General features: G+C 41.4%; 1 protein-coding gene across 1 annotated transcript in view; it reads left to right on the top strand.

Annotated features, from left to right (window-relative positions):
• The first annotated feature begins 1857 nt into the window (after positions 1-1857).
• nol6 (nucleolar protein 6 (RNA-associated)) overlaps positions 1858-17514 on the top strand; it is a 113333-nt gene continuing 97676 nt past the window's right edge. The window contains exons 1-2 of the mRNA XM_067984585.1: positions 1858-2003; positions 10617-10865. Coding sequence (XP_067840686.1) covers positions 1956-2003; positions 10617-10865 — 297 coding nt within the window. The 5' untranslated portion in view covers positions 1858-1955. The remainder of the gene's footprint in view (positions 2004-10616; positions 10866-17514) is intronic.

The raw sequence follows: 17514 nt of genomic DNA, 5'->3' as shown, positions 1-17514 counted from the left end.
GCAGCTGTTGGTACAATTATTGGATTTAATGTACCTGGATCAGGGAGGGGAACATTGGACTCCTACTCATGAAATGATGTTTACACACATGTACGTTTCAGTATGTTGTTGCATAGCAATCAGGAGCAAGATCCTGGCTTATCTGAAAAATAGCACCTCTGATAGTGCATCACTCCCTCAGTACTGCATTGAAGTGTCAGCCTGTACTGACTAGCCACAGATGTGGCTATGGCGATAATTCCTGACTAGCCACAGATGTGGCTATGGTGATAATTTTAGTGCAAAACATCTTACACACACTCACACAATACTGGTTAATGTACTTTACATATTTATATTTACTTAACAAACATCTACCACCATCTAGCAATCTAGGAAGTAAAGCACTCACAATAACAAAAAAACTTACCATTTCACCAACAAACACATAAAAAGGTCAAAGTACACATGCATACACCATGTGAATATAAGTATTGAGATCAGGCAGTATCTATTACTCATTTTTTAAGTTATCAATAAAGAAAGAGAAAAGGAAATTGTTTTGTGGATATAAATATATTGCGCTATCTATAAATACAAAGCCAAGCGTAAGATGGCCACAAAGAAGAGTGTTTTTTTTTGAGGGGTGGGAGTGTGAACAACTCTCTGATGTAAATCATTCAACCTGGAAATGGGACTATTAGAGGAACTATTTGTGATCGAGTCTGTAGCAACAAAATGAATTATTTGTTGTCTACACAGAGTTTACTGTGCAATCCAACATTTCAAAGGCTAATGGAACATTTGGGCTTCAGGCATAAGGACAGAGGGAAAAACTGAACCTCAAAAAGGTGCAAATACCGAAGAAATTCCACTGTTATGTTAGACCTGCTAACTGTCCCATTTTTAGATTCAAATGGGGTGGCAGGGACCCAAAAATCGCCCCTATTGGGGTTTAGCTGAGTGACAAGTTGCTTTACTTGACTCTTAATAGGACAACTTTTGTTTTTATCACTAGGGTGTCCAATACGCCAACTGAACCTTGATTAACTTTCGTGTTTAATATTATATTATGTATTTAAACGTATCCAGCAGAGGGAGCCTAACCCTGAAAGTAATGCTGTTGTTCATTTGGTAAGATCTTGACCAGGAGGTAAAGCAACAGTAAGCAACAACATGGCTGCTGAAAAAAAACCGGACGTAATGTTCTTGTAAAAGGTGTGATTCCTCTTGAAGTTTATTTAAACCCAGTTCCACATACACACTACTAATAAAGGAGGACAAGATAGCTCCAGGAAAAGACGTAATATTTGCCTATCTCGGCCTGCCAAGTGCCACTGATTAGGAAAGTGACACTTAACGCGTTTTGGTTAAAATATGGCCCATTTTTTAAAAACAGCTTCAAATGTTCAAGCTGTGTTTTTTTTTTGCTGATCATAAACATTCACTCCTAATAAACCAGGATTAGCGGTTCCCACCTCTGTAGCACCGCAAACATTGCCAAAGCATGACCCTGAGTGCAAAAATGTACAATCCACCTACAATATACAGTAACAATTTAAAAGACCAATCACCCACACGTTACAGACCCATTTTATTTCACTGCTCGAAGCAAACACCTTCCGAAAATAATTCAAAGTGCCGTAAAAGCGGAAAAGGGTGACATAAATTTGTCGTAAATAATAATCTGGTAAAGCCCCGCACGCGCACGCGCACTCCCAGCCCAGCCCCGGCGGCGGAAGTTCCCGGGGAACGTTCCACGTTCAGTGATTGACAGCGAAGGAACCGCAGGGTATTCGGAGACTGGGGACATGCAGCGTGCGTGCGTGCAGGGCGTCGGACCAATCGGGTCGGCTGGAGGCAGGGCTCCAGCAAAGAACCGGTCAGACTGAGCGGAACTAGAGGCAACACATGTGGAGGCTGAGGTACTGAGACCGGTAAAACCCTGCTAAACTTTAGTAAAGCACACGAGAAAGATGAAGAGAAAGAGAAACAAAACTGATCTGCAAGCTGCTGAGCAGCAGGTATGTGCACGACGTTTATTGATCTGATCTGCTGTTGTGCAATGAATTTGGTGCGCTAATTTCAGATGTTTCACCCCTGTGTGCGGTAATGTTCCTCGTTCTCACAGTATGAAGTCAGAGCGATGTACGGTTTCCATGAGTGTTGAACCTTGTCCAAGTAAGTCTTACCAATCCGTGTCTCTCATCCCTGCCCTTGGCCTTCCAAAAGGCAGTGTATAAAGTTCCACATGAAGGTTACTAATTAAGCGCAAAGCTGTGGGGATTCAGGACAAAACTTGGCTATGGATAAGAAATTGGCCGAAGTGTAACAAACATTGGGTACTAGTTAGAGGAGTAATGTCAGGGTGGTCACTACCGATTTGGGGCCAGTGCCTTTGTAATTTACATCAATGACTTGGATTCAGAAACTCAATGCAATTTGCATTGAAATAGGCACTGAAATCAAAGGAGGCAGCCCAGAAATGAGAGAATAGCTAAACAAAATATGTGAGTTGGTTGAACAATGACAATGCTGACCTCAAAGGAAGGAAAATAGATGAGTTTGAAAGAGACCTAGGAGTCTTAGTAGACTTCATATATAGTATAATAAATTGAGCATCGAGGTTGGTGAAGACAGAGCGTGAACCTTTATTGAAGTGAATTGCTAACAGAGTAAGGACTCTCAACTGGGAATTTGGTGAGTGTAGGAATTAGGTGGTTGTGGGGAGGGCGAAGGGGAAGAAGTGTTAAGCGATTTTAAGCCAAGGGACTATAAACAAACCTATCAACTTTTAAAACTTAAATAAAAATTACATAACATTTTTAAAAAAGACTAAGTAATTACTAATTATTTTGAAATCAAGCTAAATTCATTTACTAAATATAATCTAGATCTCAAGTGATTCTATTAGCCCTAGAAATAAACTACTGATTAAATAAATAAAAACTAGAAATGATGGTACAGGCTGTGTGTCGGGACTGTAATATGTGGGAGGTTGTGGACAGTGAGATTGTCCCGGATTGCCGCATCTACAGTAAATGAGATGTTTTGGCTCAGAGTCTTTGAGCTGGAGTGCGAGTTAGAGACACTCCAACACATAAGGGAGGGGGAAGTAGAGATGGAGGTCCTGCAGACACTGGTCCTATCTGCTGGCTACGAGGTGTTTGATACCTGTGAGGAGAAGGATGAAGGCTGCAGGGAGGATGACTAGAATGCTAACCAGGGGACCATAGAGCATGAGGCAGTCCGGGGATTGGATCAGAATAGAAAGGTTGTAGTCATAGGGGATTCTATAATCGGGGATAGATAGCATCCTCTGCAGTCGCGACCGAGAGTCCAGGATGATGTGTTGCTTACCTGGTGCAAGGGTAAAGGACATCTCAGATAATGAAGCAGTCTGTGCCCACATGCAGCAAGATCTGGACAACATCCAGGCTTGGGCTGAGAAGTGGCAAGTAATGTTTGTGCCAGACAAGTGCCAGGTAATGACCATCTCCAACAAGAGAGATTCTAACCACCTCCCCTTGACATTCAACGGCATTGCTATCCCCAAATCCCTCCACCATCAACATCCTGGGGGTCACCATTGACCAGAAACTTAATTGGACCAGCCACATAAATACTGTCGCTACAAGAGCAGGTCAGAGGCTGGGTATTCTGCGGCGAGTGACTCACCTCCTGACTCCCCAAAGCCTTTCCACCATCTACAAGGCACAAGTCAGGCGTGTGATGGAATACTCTTCACTTGCCTGGATGAGTGCAGCTCCAACAACACTCAAGAAGCTCGACACCATCCAGGACAAAGCAGCCCACTTGATTGGCACCCATCCACCACCCTAAACACTCACTCCCTTCACCACCGGCGTACTGTGGCTGCAGTGTGTACCATCCACAGGATGCACTGCAGCAACTCGCCAAGGCTTCTTTGACAGCACCTCCCAAACCCGCAACCTCTACCATCTAGAAGGACAAGGACAGCAGGCACATGGGAACAACACCACCTGCACGTTCCCCTCCAAGTCACACACCATCCCGACTTGAAAATATATCGCCATTCCTTCATCGTCGCTGGGTCAAAATCCTGGAACTCCCTTCCTAACAGCACTGTGGGAGAACCTTCACCTCATGGACTGCAGCGGTTCAAGAAGACAGCTCACCACCACCTTCTCAAGGGCAATTAGGAATGGGCAATAAATGCTGGCCTTGTCAGCGACGTCCACATACATACATGAATGAATGAATAAAAAAAAAGTCTCTGAGCAACTGGAGAGGAATTTAGAGGGGGAGGATCCAGTTGCCATGGTCCATGTTGGCGCTGATAACATAAGAACAAGGAGGAGGTCCTGCTAAGGGAATATCATAAGCTAGGAGCAAAATTAAAAATAGGATCTCACGGCTGGTAATCTCAGGATTACTACCTAAACCATGTGCTAATTGGCATAGGGATAGGCAGATCAGAAAGGTGAATGTGTGGCTGAAAGATTGGTGTGCGAAGGAAGGGTTCCATTTCATGGGACACTGGCACCAGTACTGGGACAGGAAGGAGCTGTCCTGCTGGGACGGGCTCCACCTGAACCAGAATGGGACCAGAGTCCAAGCGGAAAGGATAAATAGGACGGTGGATAAGGCTTTCAACTAGCACGATAGGGGGAGGGATCTGGTAGCAATAACAAAAGCTTAAAGATAAAAGAAACAGGAGATGAGCGCAAAGATCAGACCAGGATAAGGAATAAAGATAACTTAAGCGGTCAAGGAACAAACATAGTTATAAAAGAATTGTTAAAAATAAAGTAAAAGGAAAACTATTAAAGATGAATTAAACTGCCTGTACAACAATATACACAGCGTCCAAAATAAAACTGGGGCCAATAATCTGTAGCAAGGAACCAGATGTAGCAGGAATAATGGAAACATGGCTACATAAAGACCAGGACTGGCAACTAAATATTTCAGGCTATAACGTAATCAGAAAGGATAGTGAAGGAAGGGGGGGGTCGGGTGGTGGAGTAGCTATACTAATTAGAGATAACATAATAGCAGTAGAAAAAAGGGACATAACTAACAGGATAGAAACAGAACCTATATGAATTGAGATAAGAGGAGATCGATCACACTAATAGGGGTATACGATAGATCATTTAATAGTGGAAAGGAGGTGGAGGAAGAAATATGTAAGCAAATATGTGAAATGAGTAAAGGACATAGTTAAAATCTCCCATGATTATTATTCTAACCCCAAATAAACTGGCAAGAGGTAGTTTGTAGAGAGGTACAGGGAATGGAGTTTTTACAATGTGGGTAAGACCAGTATGTAAAAAGTCCAACAAGAGAGGGAGCACTGTTGGATTTAATAATGGGAAATGAACTAGAACAGATAAGAGAAGCAAGTGTAGGAGAACATCTAGGCAATAGCGATCAGGTTTAAGATAAAGGTTTAAGATAAAGATTGAGAAGGACATAAGTAAGACCAAAGTAATAAATTGGAAAAAAGCTGACTTTATGTGGATGAGAATGAAACTAGGGAAAGTAAACTGGAAAAATTTACTGATAAATAAAGAAATAGAACAGCAGTGGGAAACATTTAAAACGGTGATCAATAGAGATTTTAGAGAAATATCTCCCTCTTAAAAAGCAAGAACAAACTAGCCAGTAATGATACACCATCGATGAATGAAGAAATAAGGGCAAAATTAAAACTAAAGAAAAAGGCATACTCTAAGTACATAGACAACAAAGGAGAGGTTGACGAGGATTAGGAAAGAAGTTTTAAAAAAAACAATTGGGAAGGCAAAGAGAAATTACAAAAGTAAATTATCAAGGAATATAAAAAGTATTATACAGACACATAAATAACAAAAGAAAAATCAGGATATGGATAAGGCCACGAAGGGATACACACGATAAACTCATAGGATAATGACAGCGAAATGGCAGAAATATTAAATACTTTGCCTCAGTATTTACCAGGAAGATTAACATGGTGGGAATGACATTAGAAGAAGAGATCAAAAAAGATATAAAGGCATTATAAAAGAAAGGGGGGGGGGAGATAATAAACTAATCAAATTTAGAGAGAATAAAGCCCCTGGTCCGGATGGATTGTATCTGTGCATATTAAAACAACAACTTGCATTTATATAGCACCTTTTAATGTAGTAAAATGTCCCAAGGAGCGTGTTATCAAACAAAATTTGACACTGAGCTACATAAGGAGGTATTAGGACAGAGATAGGTTTTAAGGAGCGTCTTAAAGGAGAAGAGAGGTGGAGAGGTTTAGGGAGGGAATTCCAGAGCTTAGGGCCTAGGCAGCTGAAGGCACGGCCGCCAATGGTGGAACGATTAAAATCGGGGATGTACAAGAGGCAAGAATTGGAGGAGCACAGAGATCTCTGAGGGTTGTAGGGCTGAAGGAGGTTAGGGAAGAGATAGCAGAGGCACTATTACATATATATAAAAATTCATTAGAAAAGGGAATAGTGCTAGAGGACGGGTGGACCGCTAATGTAATTCCTGTATTTAAAAAGGGAAATAGAACCAGTCCAAGGAACTATAGACCAATTAGCATAACGTCGGTCGTAGGAAAGATAATGGAATCCTTACTCAAAGATGTAATAGAAAAAATCTAGAAACCAAAAATGTAATAAAGAATAGTGAGCACGGATTGCAAAAGGGAAGGTCATGCTTGACCAACCTTACTGAATTCTTTGAAGAAGTAACAGAAAAGGTAGACAAGGATAATGTAGTAGATGTAACATATTTACATTTTCAAAAGGCCTTCGATAAGGTACTGCATTGTAGATTCATGACTAAGGTCAGAGCATGTGGAGTCAGGGGACAAGAAGCAGAATATATAGCAAATTGGCTCCAAAACAGAAAACAGAGAGTAGGGGTTAAAGGTAGTTACTCAGACTGGCAAAAGTTGGGAAGTGGTGTTCCACAAGGATTGATGTTGGGACCACTGTTGTTCACCATTTACATAAAGGATTTGGACTCTGGAATCGGAAGCACAATTTCAAAATTTGCGGATGACACTGAATTGGGTGGGTATAGTTAATACTGAGGATGACTGCGACAAAATACAGGAAGACATGAATAAACTTGCAGAATGGTTGTGTAATTGACAAATGAATTTCAATATAGATGAGTGTGAGATATTACATTTTGGTAGGAAGAATAAGGGGGCCACATACGGCTTGGATAATAAGAGTCTAAATGAGGTAGAGGAGCAGAGGGATCTGGGGATACAGATACACAAATCACTAAAAATAGCAACGCAGGTTAATATGGCCATTTTTTTTTAAAAACGCATCCAAGCACTGGACTTCATTTCTAGAGGGATAGAATTCAAAAGCAGAGAAGTTATGTTACACTTGTATAGAACCTTGGTTAGACCACACTTGGGGTACTGTGAATAGTTCTGGTCTCCATATTATAAAAAGGATATGGAGGCACTGGAGAAGGTGCTAAAAAGATTTGCTAGGATGATACTAGAACTGAGAGGTTATACCTATCAGGAAAGACTGAACAAGCTGGGGCTGTCTTTTCTGGAAAAGAGAAGACTGAGGGGTGACCTGATGGTCACCCTTTAAGATTATGAAAGGGTTTGATTGGGTAGACATAGAGATGATGTTTCCACTTAGAATCATAGAAAGGTTACAGCATGGAAGGAGGCCATTCAGCCCATCAAGTCTGTGCCGGCTCTATGCAAGAGCAATCCTGCTTTTTATCCCACTCCCGCTTTCTCAACCTTCCCTGCCACCTTCAATGATTTATGCACACATAACCCAGATCTCTCTGTTCCTGTACCCCTTTTAGAATTGTGCCCTCTAGTTTATATCGCCTCTCCTCGTTCTTCCTATTGAAATGTATCACTTTGCATTTTTCTGTGTTAAATTTCATCTGCCACGTGTTCGCCCATTCCACCAGCCTGTCTATATCCTCTTGAAGTCTAGCACTAACCTCCGTACTGTTTACTACCCTTCTAAGTTTTGCGTAATCTGCAAATTTGGAAATTGTGCCCTCTCCTCCCAAGTCCAAGTCATTAATATATATCAAGGAAAGCAGTGGTCCCAGCACCAACCCCTGGGGAACACCACTGTACACCTCCCTCCATTCCGAAAAACAACCGTTCACCACTACTCTCTGTTTCCTGTCCCATAGCCAATTCCGTATCCATGTTGCTACTGCCCCCTTCATTCCATGGGCCACAATTTTGATGCTAAGCCTACCATGCAGCACTTTATCAAACGCCTTTTGAAAGTCCGTATACACCACATCAACTGCATTGCCCTCATCTATCCTCTATGTTACCTCATCAAAAAACTCAATCAAGTTAGCTAAAGATGATTTGCCTTTAACAAATCTGTGCTGGCTTTCCCTAATCAATTCACCCTTGTCCAAGTGACTGTAATTCTGTCCCGGATTATCGTTTCTAAAAGTTTCCCCACCACTGAGGTTCAACTGATTGGCCTCTACTTGCTGGGTTTATCCTTACACCTTTGTTCAATAAAGGGTGTAACATTTGCAATTCTCCAGTCCTCTGGCACCACTCCTGTATCTACGGATGTTTGGAAGATTATGGCCAGTACCTCTGCAATTTCCATCCTTACTTCTCTCAGCAACCGAGGATGCATCCCATCTGGACCGGGTGAATTATCTGCTTTAAGTACAGCTAGCCTTTCAAGTACCACCTTATCAATTTTTAGCTCATCCAGTATCTCAATTATATCTTCCTTTATTGAGACCCTGGCAGCAGCATCTTCCTTGGAAAAGACAGATGCAAAGTAGTCATTTAGTACCTCGGCCATCCCCTCTGCCTCCATCAGTAGATCTCTTTTATGGTCTCTAAGCGGCCCCATCCCTCCCCTTACTACCCTTGTGGGGGCGACCAGAACTAGGAGCCATAAATATAAGATAGTCACTAATAAATCCAGTGGAGAATTCAGGAGAAACTTCATTACCCAGAGAGTGGTTGGAATGTGGAACTCGCTACCACAAGGAGTAATTGAGGTGACTAGCATAGATGCATTTAAGGGGAAACTAGATAAACACATGAGGAAGAAATGAATAGAAGGATGTGCTGATAGGGTTAGATGAAATAGGGAGGGAGGAGGCTTGTGTGGAGCATAAACACTGGAATGGACCTATTGGGTCGAATGGGCTGTTTCTGTGCTGTACATTCTATAAAACTTGCAGAGGGAGAAAGTGAGTGTGAAATATTACAAGAAGCATTAAAGTCCACGTGCCTTGTGACATTTTGGAAGGATACTGTGTTTGACGTGTCAGGAGTGGCCAATCTCTCATAGCTCAAAAGCTGGAAAAGGCGATTTTATCAACAAAGATCTAAACGTTTTAAATATCGTGTATGCTATTATTATTTTAGCTTATCCATGCAAATAGTTCTTTTGACATGCTTTGTTTCCAACTATTTACCCCATATTCACTGCTCCCGTTATTTTTTTGTGGGACTGCAGCTGCAGATAATGGTTCTGCTGTTGCCGTTTACAGCTCCTCTAGACTAATCTTTTGTTTCTTAACTTGTCCCATTACCACCCTCCTTGCCTTGCACCATCATCCCTTTTGTCATTTAATTACTCTTGCCCTCTACCCTATCGCAGACCTTCCCTTTTCTATCCTCCCCTCCCTCCTTTTCCTGGCTCTGTATTTGCTTACAAACTGTTAACTCTTTAACATCTTTAACATCCAGTTCTGATGAAAGGTCTTCGACCTGAAACGTTAACTCTGTTTCTTTCTCCACAGATGCTGCCTGACTTGCTGAGTTTCTCCAGCATTTTCTGTTTTTACATTTGAAATCTTGGTTGTATTCTCTCATGCCCCCTCTTTATTTCCCCCATTCCTTTCTCCTCCATTCCAATCCCCTTTCTCTAATTACCTCTCTCATTCATTCTTCCCCCTCTCTATCACTCCATCGCTCTCTTGCTTTAATTCCCTCTTTTTTTGGATTCACTCATCCCTCTATCCTACGTTTACTCAGTGCTCTTTCCTGCAATCATTTCTTCTTCTGACTTTAATTCTCTCTCTCCTCCAGTCTTTTATTCCCTCTATTTTATCCCCTCTTCCCTTGTTCCTCTCATTACGCCTCTGTTGCATTCAGTACATGATATTCAGTTGAAGTTTGGAAAGTGTGATTAATTTGTTCATTGTTATTCAGTGCGAGGGAACAAGAACCAGTACAGTGGAGTGTTCCCATCTGAGCTTTTGAGAAGAAGCTCACTTCTGGTGTTTCCTCTATTCTTTGTCAGTTCTACCAGTTTTTGTTGATTGATCGTGTGCGGCCCCTGCTGGGGCCGTGACACTCCACTGTTTCCTTGAAAAACTTAAATGCAACAATGATCTTAATGTAAACCAGCAGTGACTCCTCCACCTCACCTGCCTTGTTTTATGCTAAAAGAGTCCAATGGAATGCTGAAAGTTTGTGTATATGTCTCCTGTCCGTTCTTTTGCTGCGTTCCCAGTAGGATTAAAAACATGGGTAGGCACAGATAAGTCAAGTGTCAACCTCAGCTACAGAGAGCTGCACGTAGCTCTTGAGATAGAGATTGATCACCCCTGTGTAGTTTGTTAATTTATTAGATTATATCCTGTAATACTGTTCTTTGATTCTTCTGTGCTAGAATTTAAAGGATTTAGGAAAATTGCAAGATGATGAAAACAATGGTGCTGATGACGAGGAGGAAGATGAAAAGGATAAAAATTCTGGAAAGAAGAGGAATGTCATGAAAGAGAAGCAGACAACAGATGCAGGAGTAATAGGAACTCTTAAACTAAGTAAGAGAGAGCTGTACAAGCCACCGACTAATGAAGAACTCAATCAGCTGAAAGAAACTGAGAATCTCTTTCATTCCACTCTGCTTAGAATGCAGGTACTGCACAACTAATAAACTTTTGATATTTGAATGTTTTTGTTATGGAACCATAAAACCTCTTTAACCCAACCCCATCTCCACCCAATATCACATTGAAGCACAAAATGTGATGATTGAAAAATTGTGTTTATTCAAAACAAGATATTTTTCTCCCCTCTCCTGAAGGTACTAACTTGTACTTGGGTATAGTTCAACAGGCTGCCGTCATCCTCTGGTACCTCAATCATTCTCCTTCATGCGCATAGACAGTAAATGTTGGCAGCCAGTTCAGCCATAACTTTACCCAATGCACACTTCCTTGCTGGAGTTGCTAGACAGTAATCAAGAACCTTAGTCCAGGAATACTGTGGCCAACTGCTGATGTAATCAGTTCGCACCACAGAGACCAAAATGATAGTGGCCTATTATACATGGCAGTTGCAACACATAGTTCGTTAGTGAAGAACTTTTTTCATTTTAAAATAAAAGATTAGTTAGCCCAATGATATATTAATAATTAGAAATAAATATATTGATGGATGGTGCAATACTTGAACTGTTGATTAGTAAAATGGATAAATGGAGCAATGAAAACCTAACTGAAACTTGATAGATGTGATTAAAATTAGGGCTAACAGTACTAAACAAAATCAAGAGGACCATTTAAAAAGTGTAGTGGGGAGGAAAATTGGGATTAGAAGGGCTAAAAGGGAAAATGAAAAAAGGCTAGCAGATAATACAAAAGGGAATATAAGGGCTTTTATAAACATAAAATAGTAGAATAGAGAGGATAGAAACTCTCGGGGATGAAGAAGAGGAGTCTTATTGTGGTGAGTGAAGGTATGGCAGAGATATTAAATAAATGTTGTGCCCATTTTTACAAATTATGGTGGATGTGAGAATGCAGTAGTACTAGAAGAGGATATGGAACAATTGTTAAAAACAAACCAGAAAAGGAATTGGTTCTGAAAAAATTAGTAGAATTCAAGGTGAATAAATCAATGGGACCTAATGGCATGCACCTTAGGCTGTTAGGGGCAGGGGGGAAGTCAGAGAGGAAATAGTAGAGGCTCTGACCATGTTTTAATCTTCCTTTAAATATGAATATTGTACCATGGGACTGGAAAGCAGCTGATATACCCTTCTTCAAGAAGGGAGAGAAGGATAAACCAGGTAATTATAGACCATTTAGTCTAACAGCAGTTGTTGGTAAACTCTTGGAATCCATAATTCGAGTTAAAATTAGTATTTAGAAATGCATGAGTTAATCAACGACAGTCAACACTGGTTTGTTAAAGGCAAGTCGCGTTTGAAAAATTCAAGAGTTTTTGAAGAAGTGATAACGGAAATGCCATAGATACAGTGTATATGGATTTTCAGAGTTAGGGTAAATGGCTGTTCATAGAATCATAGAACGGTTATAGCACAGAAGGGAGGCCATTCAGCCCGTCAAGTGTATGCCGGCTCTCTGCAAGAGCAATCCAGCTAGCCCCACTCCCTCGCCCTTTCCCCATAGCCCTGCAAATTTTTTCCCTTCAAGTATTTACCTAATTCTCTTTTGAAAGCGACGATTGAATCTTCCTCCACCACCCCCTCAGGCAGTGCATTCCAGATCTTAACCAGTTGCTGCGTTTTAAAAAAAAAAAAGTTTTTCCTCATGTCGCCTTTTGGTTGTTTTGCCAATCACCGTAAATCTATGTTCTCTGGTTCTTGACCTTCTGCCAATGGGAACAGTTTCTCTCTATCTACTCTGTCTAGACCACTCATGATTTTGAGCACCTCTATCAAATCTACTATCAACCTTCTCTGCTCCAAGGAGAACAACCCCAGCTTCTCCGTAACTGAAGTCCTTCATCCCTGGAATCATTCTAGTAAACTTCTTCTGCACCCCCTCTAAGGCCTTCACATTCTTCCTAAAGTGCGGTGCCCAGAACTGGACACAATATTCCAGTTGTGGCCGGACCAATGTTTTTTAAAGGTTCATCATGACTTCCTTGCTTTTGTACTCTATGCCTCTATTTATAAAGCCCAGGATCCCATATGCTTTTTAATCGTTTTCTCAACCTGCCCTGCCACCTTCAATGATTTGTGCACATATATCCCACATCTCTCTGTTCCTGAACCCCTTTTAGAATTGTATCCTTTAGTTTATATTGCCTCTCTTTGATCTTTCTACCATACAGTATCACTTCGCCCTTTTCTGTGTTAAATTTCATTTGCCATGTGTCCGCCTATTCCACCAGCTTGTCTATGTCCTCTTGAAGTATATCACTACCCTCCTTACTGTTTACTACCCTTCCAAGTTTTGTGTCACCTGCAAATTTTGAAAATGTGCCCTGTACATCCAATCCAAGTCATTAATATATATCAAGAAAAGCAGTGGTCCCAGCACTGACCCCTTGGGGAACACCAGTGTGTATCTCCCTCCAGTCCAAAAAACAACCGTTCACCACTACTCTGTTTCCTGTCATTTAGCCAATTTCGTATCCATGCTGCCTCTGCCCCTTTTATTCCATGGGTTTCAATTTTGATGGCAAGCCTATTATGTGGCACTTTATCAAACGCCTTTTGGAAGTCCATATACACCACATCAACCACATTGCCCTCTTCGTTGCCTCATCAAAAAATGCAATCAAGTTAGTTAAACACGATTTTCCTTTAAAACATCCATGCTGGCTTTCCTTAATTAATCCACACTTGTCCAAGTGACTGTTAATTTTGTCGCAGATTATCATTTGCTGTTGCTCAGATTGGAGAAGGGTTGGAACTGGTGTACCCCAGGGGTGTGTCCTGGGTCTACTTTTGTTCTCTGAATACATATGTGATTTAGCCTTGGGCATAAGGAATAGAATCTTGAAATTAACTGACAGCACAAAGGGGATTTGGCAGGACTGTAGAAGGCAACAAGAAGTAGACAGGTTACTGGAACAGACAGACTGGTGGAAGATGCAAGTATAAGGTAATATATCTTGGGAGGAAAAGCAAGGCTTATGGGACACAATCAGTAGAAAGAAACACTCAATGGAAAGACACCGAAGAGTGTGGATGAAGAGAGCGACCTAGGAGCTCAAATAAATAATTCTTCAAGTGCAGGTAGATAATGCCATTAAAAATGCTAACTTCATTTTGGCTTTTATGAATAGGAGCATAGAGTACAAGAATAAAGAAGTAATACATTTGTACAAAATATTGGTTAGGCCACAGTTAGAATACTTTATGCAGTTTTGGATGCCACATTTATAGAAAGGACATTACATAGTGCAGTGTAGATTTGCTGGCATGATACCAGGAATGGGAAAGTAGCTATGAGGATAGGCTTGAGATATTTGGGTTATTTCCACTGGAGCAGAGATGGCCCACACGATGACATTGGGTATGAGTCCAATTCGACCAGAATAATATCAGTACAAGTGTCCACATTCTCTTTTTTCTCCTCCTTCCTTCCACCCCCCCCCCCCACCCCGAGGAGGGCACTACTGAAACAAAGTACGTGACCCAGTCGACTACCAATGTGTACAGTTGTTAAATAGTAAATTTGTTCTCATCATTGACGAAATAAACAGTGTCATGTAGTGTCCAGGGGTCATGGAATGATTCCTGCAAAAAGTGGAAGATTAGAAGAGATTTAACAGAGGTTTCTAAAATTATGAATAGCTTTGATAGACTGAACAAGGAAAGTCTCTTTCCTCTGGTTGGGGAGTCAACGAAAAAGGGTTATCAAATTAAAATTGTCACTAAGAGTGTGGATAGAGAGGTTAGGGAAATTTCTTTATGCAGAGAAATTTTTTACATTGGAGCATGGATTGTTTTGGCACAGGGAATGGATGAGGAAGAGAGCATTGCATCTTTTAAGGGAAAATTGGGGTAAATATTTGAAGCAGAGGAAGATGCAGGGCTGTGGGGCAAATTGGATCCAAAATTGGCTCAGTAACAAGAAACAAGTGCAGGTAGTTAATTATCCTGTAAATATCTGTTGCCTAGACTCCTTCATGAAGAATGCTCACTTGGGCAAGGTATTGAAGGGCTGTCGACACCCTGCAACTGTGACATTTCCCACTGTGCTCTGAGCTTGTGCATCTTGATGGTATATTGATCAATCAAAATGAAAATATTCTGAGGTGAATGATATCTACAGTGGTTTATTAGAAGGAAGTTTATGAACTATGTACATGTTATCAGTGTAATGAGAGAATTGTACCAATAATGAAAGATATCTATTGTTTCGGGGCGAAGGCAGGAAATTAGATTAAAACTTCTGCAGATACATCTTGTGAGGAAGATGATTCTCGTTAAATGTGTAATCAATTTGAGTAAACTGAAAAGTATGTGAAAAACATTAATGCTTGGAAAACACAAAACTCCTCAGGGAGGAAAGAAACTTAAAACTTAAAATTAGGAAGCCAATGAGTAATAAAATAAAAAGAATTGTTAAAAAGGGATAAACTGCTGTGTTGACTTCTTCCATCTGCCTTACATACCATCTGATGATTTGCAGAGTTGAACAACCCCATAGTTATTTTAATTAAAGATTTCATTTATATCCATTTTAAAAGTCCTCCTACTGTTACAAAAATGACCCATGCAACTGCCAGATGTAAACATTTTTAAAGTTGATAAGTCATCAGGGACGAATGGATTGTTTCCTAGGCTATTGAAGGAAGCCGGGAAGGAAATAGCGGATGCTCTGAGGATCATTTTCCAATCCTCACTAGATACAGGGGAGGTACCGGAGGACTGGAAGACTGTAAACATGGTACCATTGTTTAAAAAGGGTATGAGGGAAAGGCTGAACAATTATAGGCCGGTCAGTCTTACCTCGGTGGTGGGCAAACTATTAGAATCAATACTGAGAGATAGGACAAATGTCACTTGGAAAGGCATGGTTTAATCAGGGATAGCGTGGATTTGTTCAGGGAAGGTTATGCCTTACAAATCTGATTAAATTCTTTGAGGAAGTGACCAGGAGGATTGATGAGGATAGTGCAGTGGATGTTGTCTACATGGATTTTAGAAAGGCATTTGACAAGGTCCCACATGGCAGACTGGTCAGAAAGGTAAAAGCCCATGGGTTACAGGGAAATGTGGCAAATTGGATCCAAAATTGGCTCAGTAACAAGAAACAAAGGGTGAAACTCGATGGGTATCTTTGCGAATGCAAATCCATTTCCAGTGGTGTGCCCCAGGGCTCAGTGTTGGGTCTCTTGCTGTTTGTGGTATATATTAATGATTTGGACTTGAATGTAGGGGGCGTGATTGGCAAATTTGCAGACGACACAAAAATTGGCCGTGTAGTTGACAGTGAAGAAGATAGCTGTAGACTCCAAGAAGATACCAATGGGTTGGTGGAGTGGGCGGAAAAGTGGCAAATGGAATTCAACTCGGAGAAGTGTGAGGTAATGCACTTAGGGAGGGCAAACAGTAAAAGGGAATACGCAGTAAACGGGAATATATTGAGAGGGGTAGAGGAAGTGAGAGACCTTGGAGTGCATGTACACAGGTCCCTGAAGGTGGCAGTACAGGTAGATAAGGTTGTGAAGAAGGCATATGGAATGGTCTCCGTTATTAGCCGAGGTGTAGAGTACAAAAGCAGGGATGTAATGATGGAACTGTATAAAACGCTGGTAAGGCCATAGCTGGAGTATTGTGCGCAGTTGTGGTCACCACATTACAGGAAGGACCTAATTGCTGTGGAGAGAGTGCAGAGAAGATTTAGAAGAATGTTGGCTGGGCTTGAAAATTGCAGCTACGAGGAGAGATTGGATAGGCTGGGGTTGTTTCCTTGGAGCAGAGGAGGCTGAGGAGAGACTTGATTGAGGTGTACAAAATCATGAGGGGCCCAGATAGAGTAGACAGGAAGTACCTGTTTCCCCCAGCGGAGAGTTCAAGAACTAGAGGACATGGATTTAAGCTGATTGACGGAAGGATTAGAGGAGACATGAGGAAAATCTTTTTTACCCAGAGGGCGGTGGGTGTATGGAATTCGCTGCCCGAATTGGTGGTAGAGGCAGGGATCCTCAACTCTTTTCAAAAGTACCTGGACCTGCACCTAAAGTGCTGTAAGCTGCAGGGTTATGCACCGGGCGCTGGAAGGTGGGATTAGAATGGGCACCTGGTTGTTCTTCAAGCCGGCGCGGACACGATGGGCCGAATGGTCTTCTTCTGTGCTGTATCTTTTCTATGGTTCTAATTAATTTTGTCCAAGCTTTGGGGAGTGCACACATCGGATGAAACTCCAATTTGTGTTCAAAGCAGCGTGGATTTTAATTCTATAAACGCATTGTTCTTGTTAATAATTGCCTACTTTTTACATTGGAGCTGCCTGATGTCATATGGAATGGAAGTAATAGCAGTGGGAGGTTTTATTTCTATACAGTGACCAGTAAATTTGTGCATTATTTTGTGTTTATATTAAGTCTTGAAGGTAAAAATTCACAATAGCTCAGTGACTTCCTGATGAATATTTGAGATTGAGCTGACCGCTTGAAATTAATTTTGTATCCCCCCTGCCCAGGGGGATTGTCAAGGTGGTAGTGAGTCATCTGTGGAGAGAGCCGAGAAGCAACTTGTGATCACAAAATGTGTTTAAAACATTCCACCTTCTGACTCCCCCTGATGATGTCAGCTAACTCAGCACAGGCTGAAGAACAAACTTAGGCTTTCCTGGTCC

The sequence above is a fragment of the Heptranchias perlo genome, chromosome 1 (assembly GCF_035084215.1).
Source record: "Heptranchias perlo isolate sHepPer1 chromosome 1, sHepPer1.hap1, whole genome shotgun sequence".
Taxonomy (NCBI): Eukaryota; Metazoa; Chordata; class Chondrichthyes; order Hexanchiformes; family Hexanchidae; genus Heptranchias; species Heptranchias perlo.
This window is presented reverse-complemented; position numbering and strand designations above follow the sequence as displayed.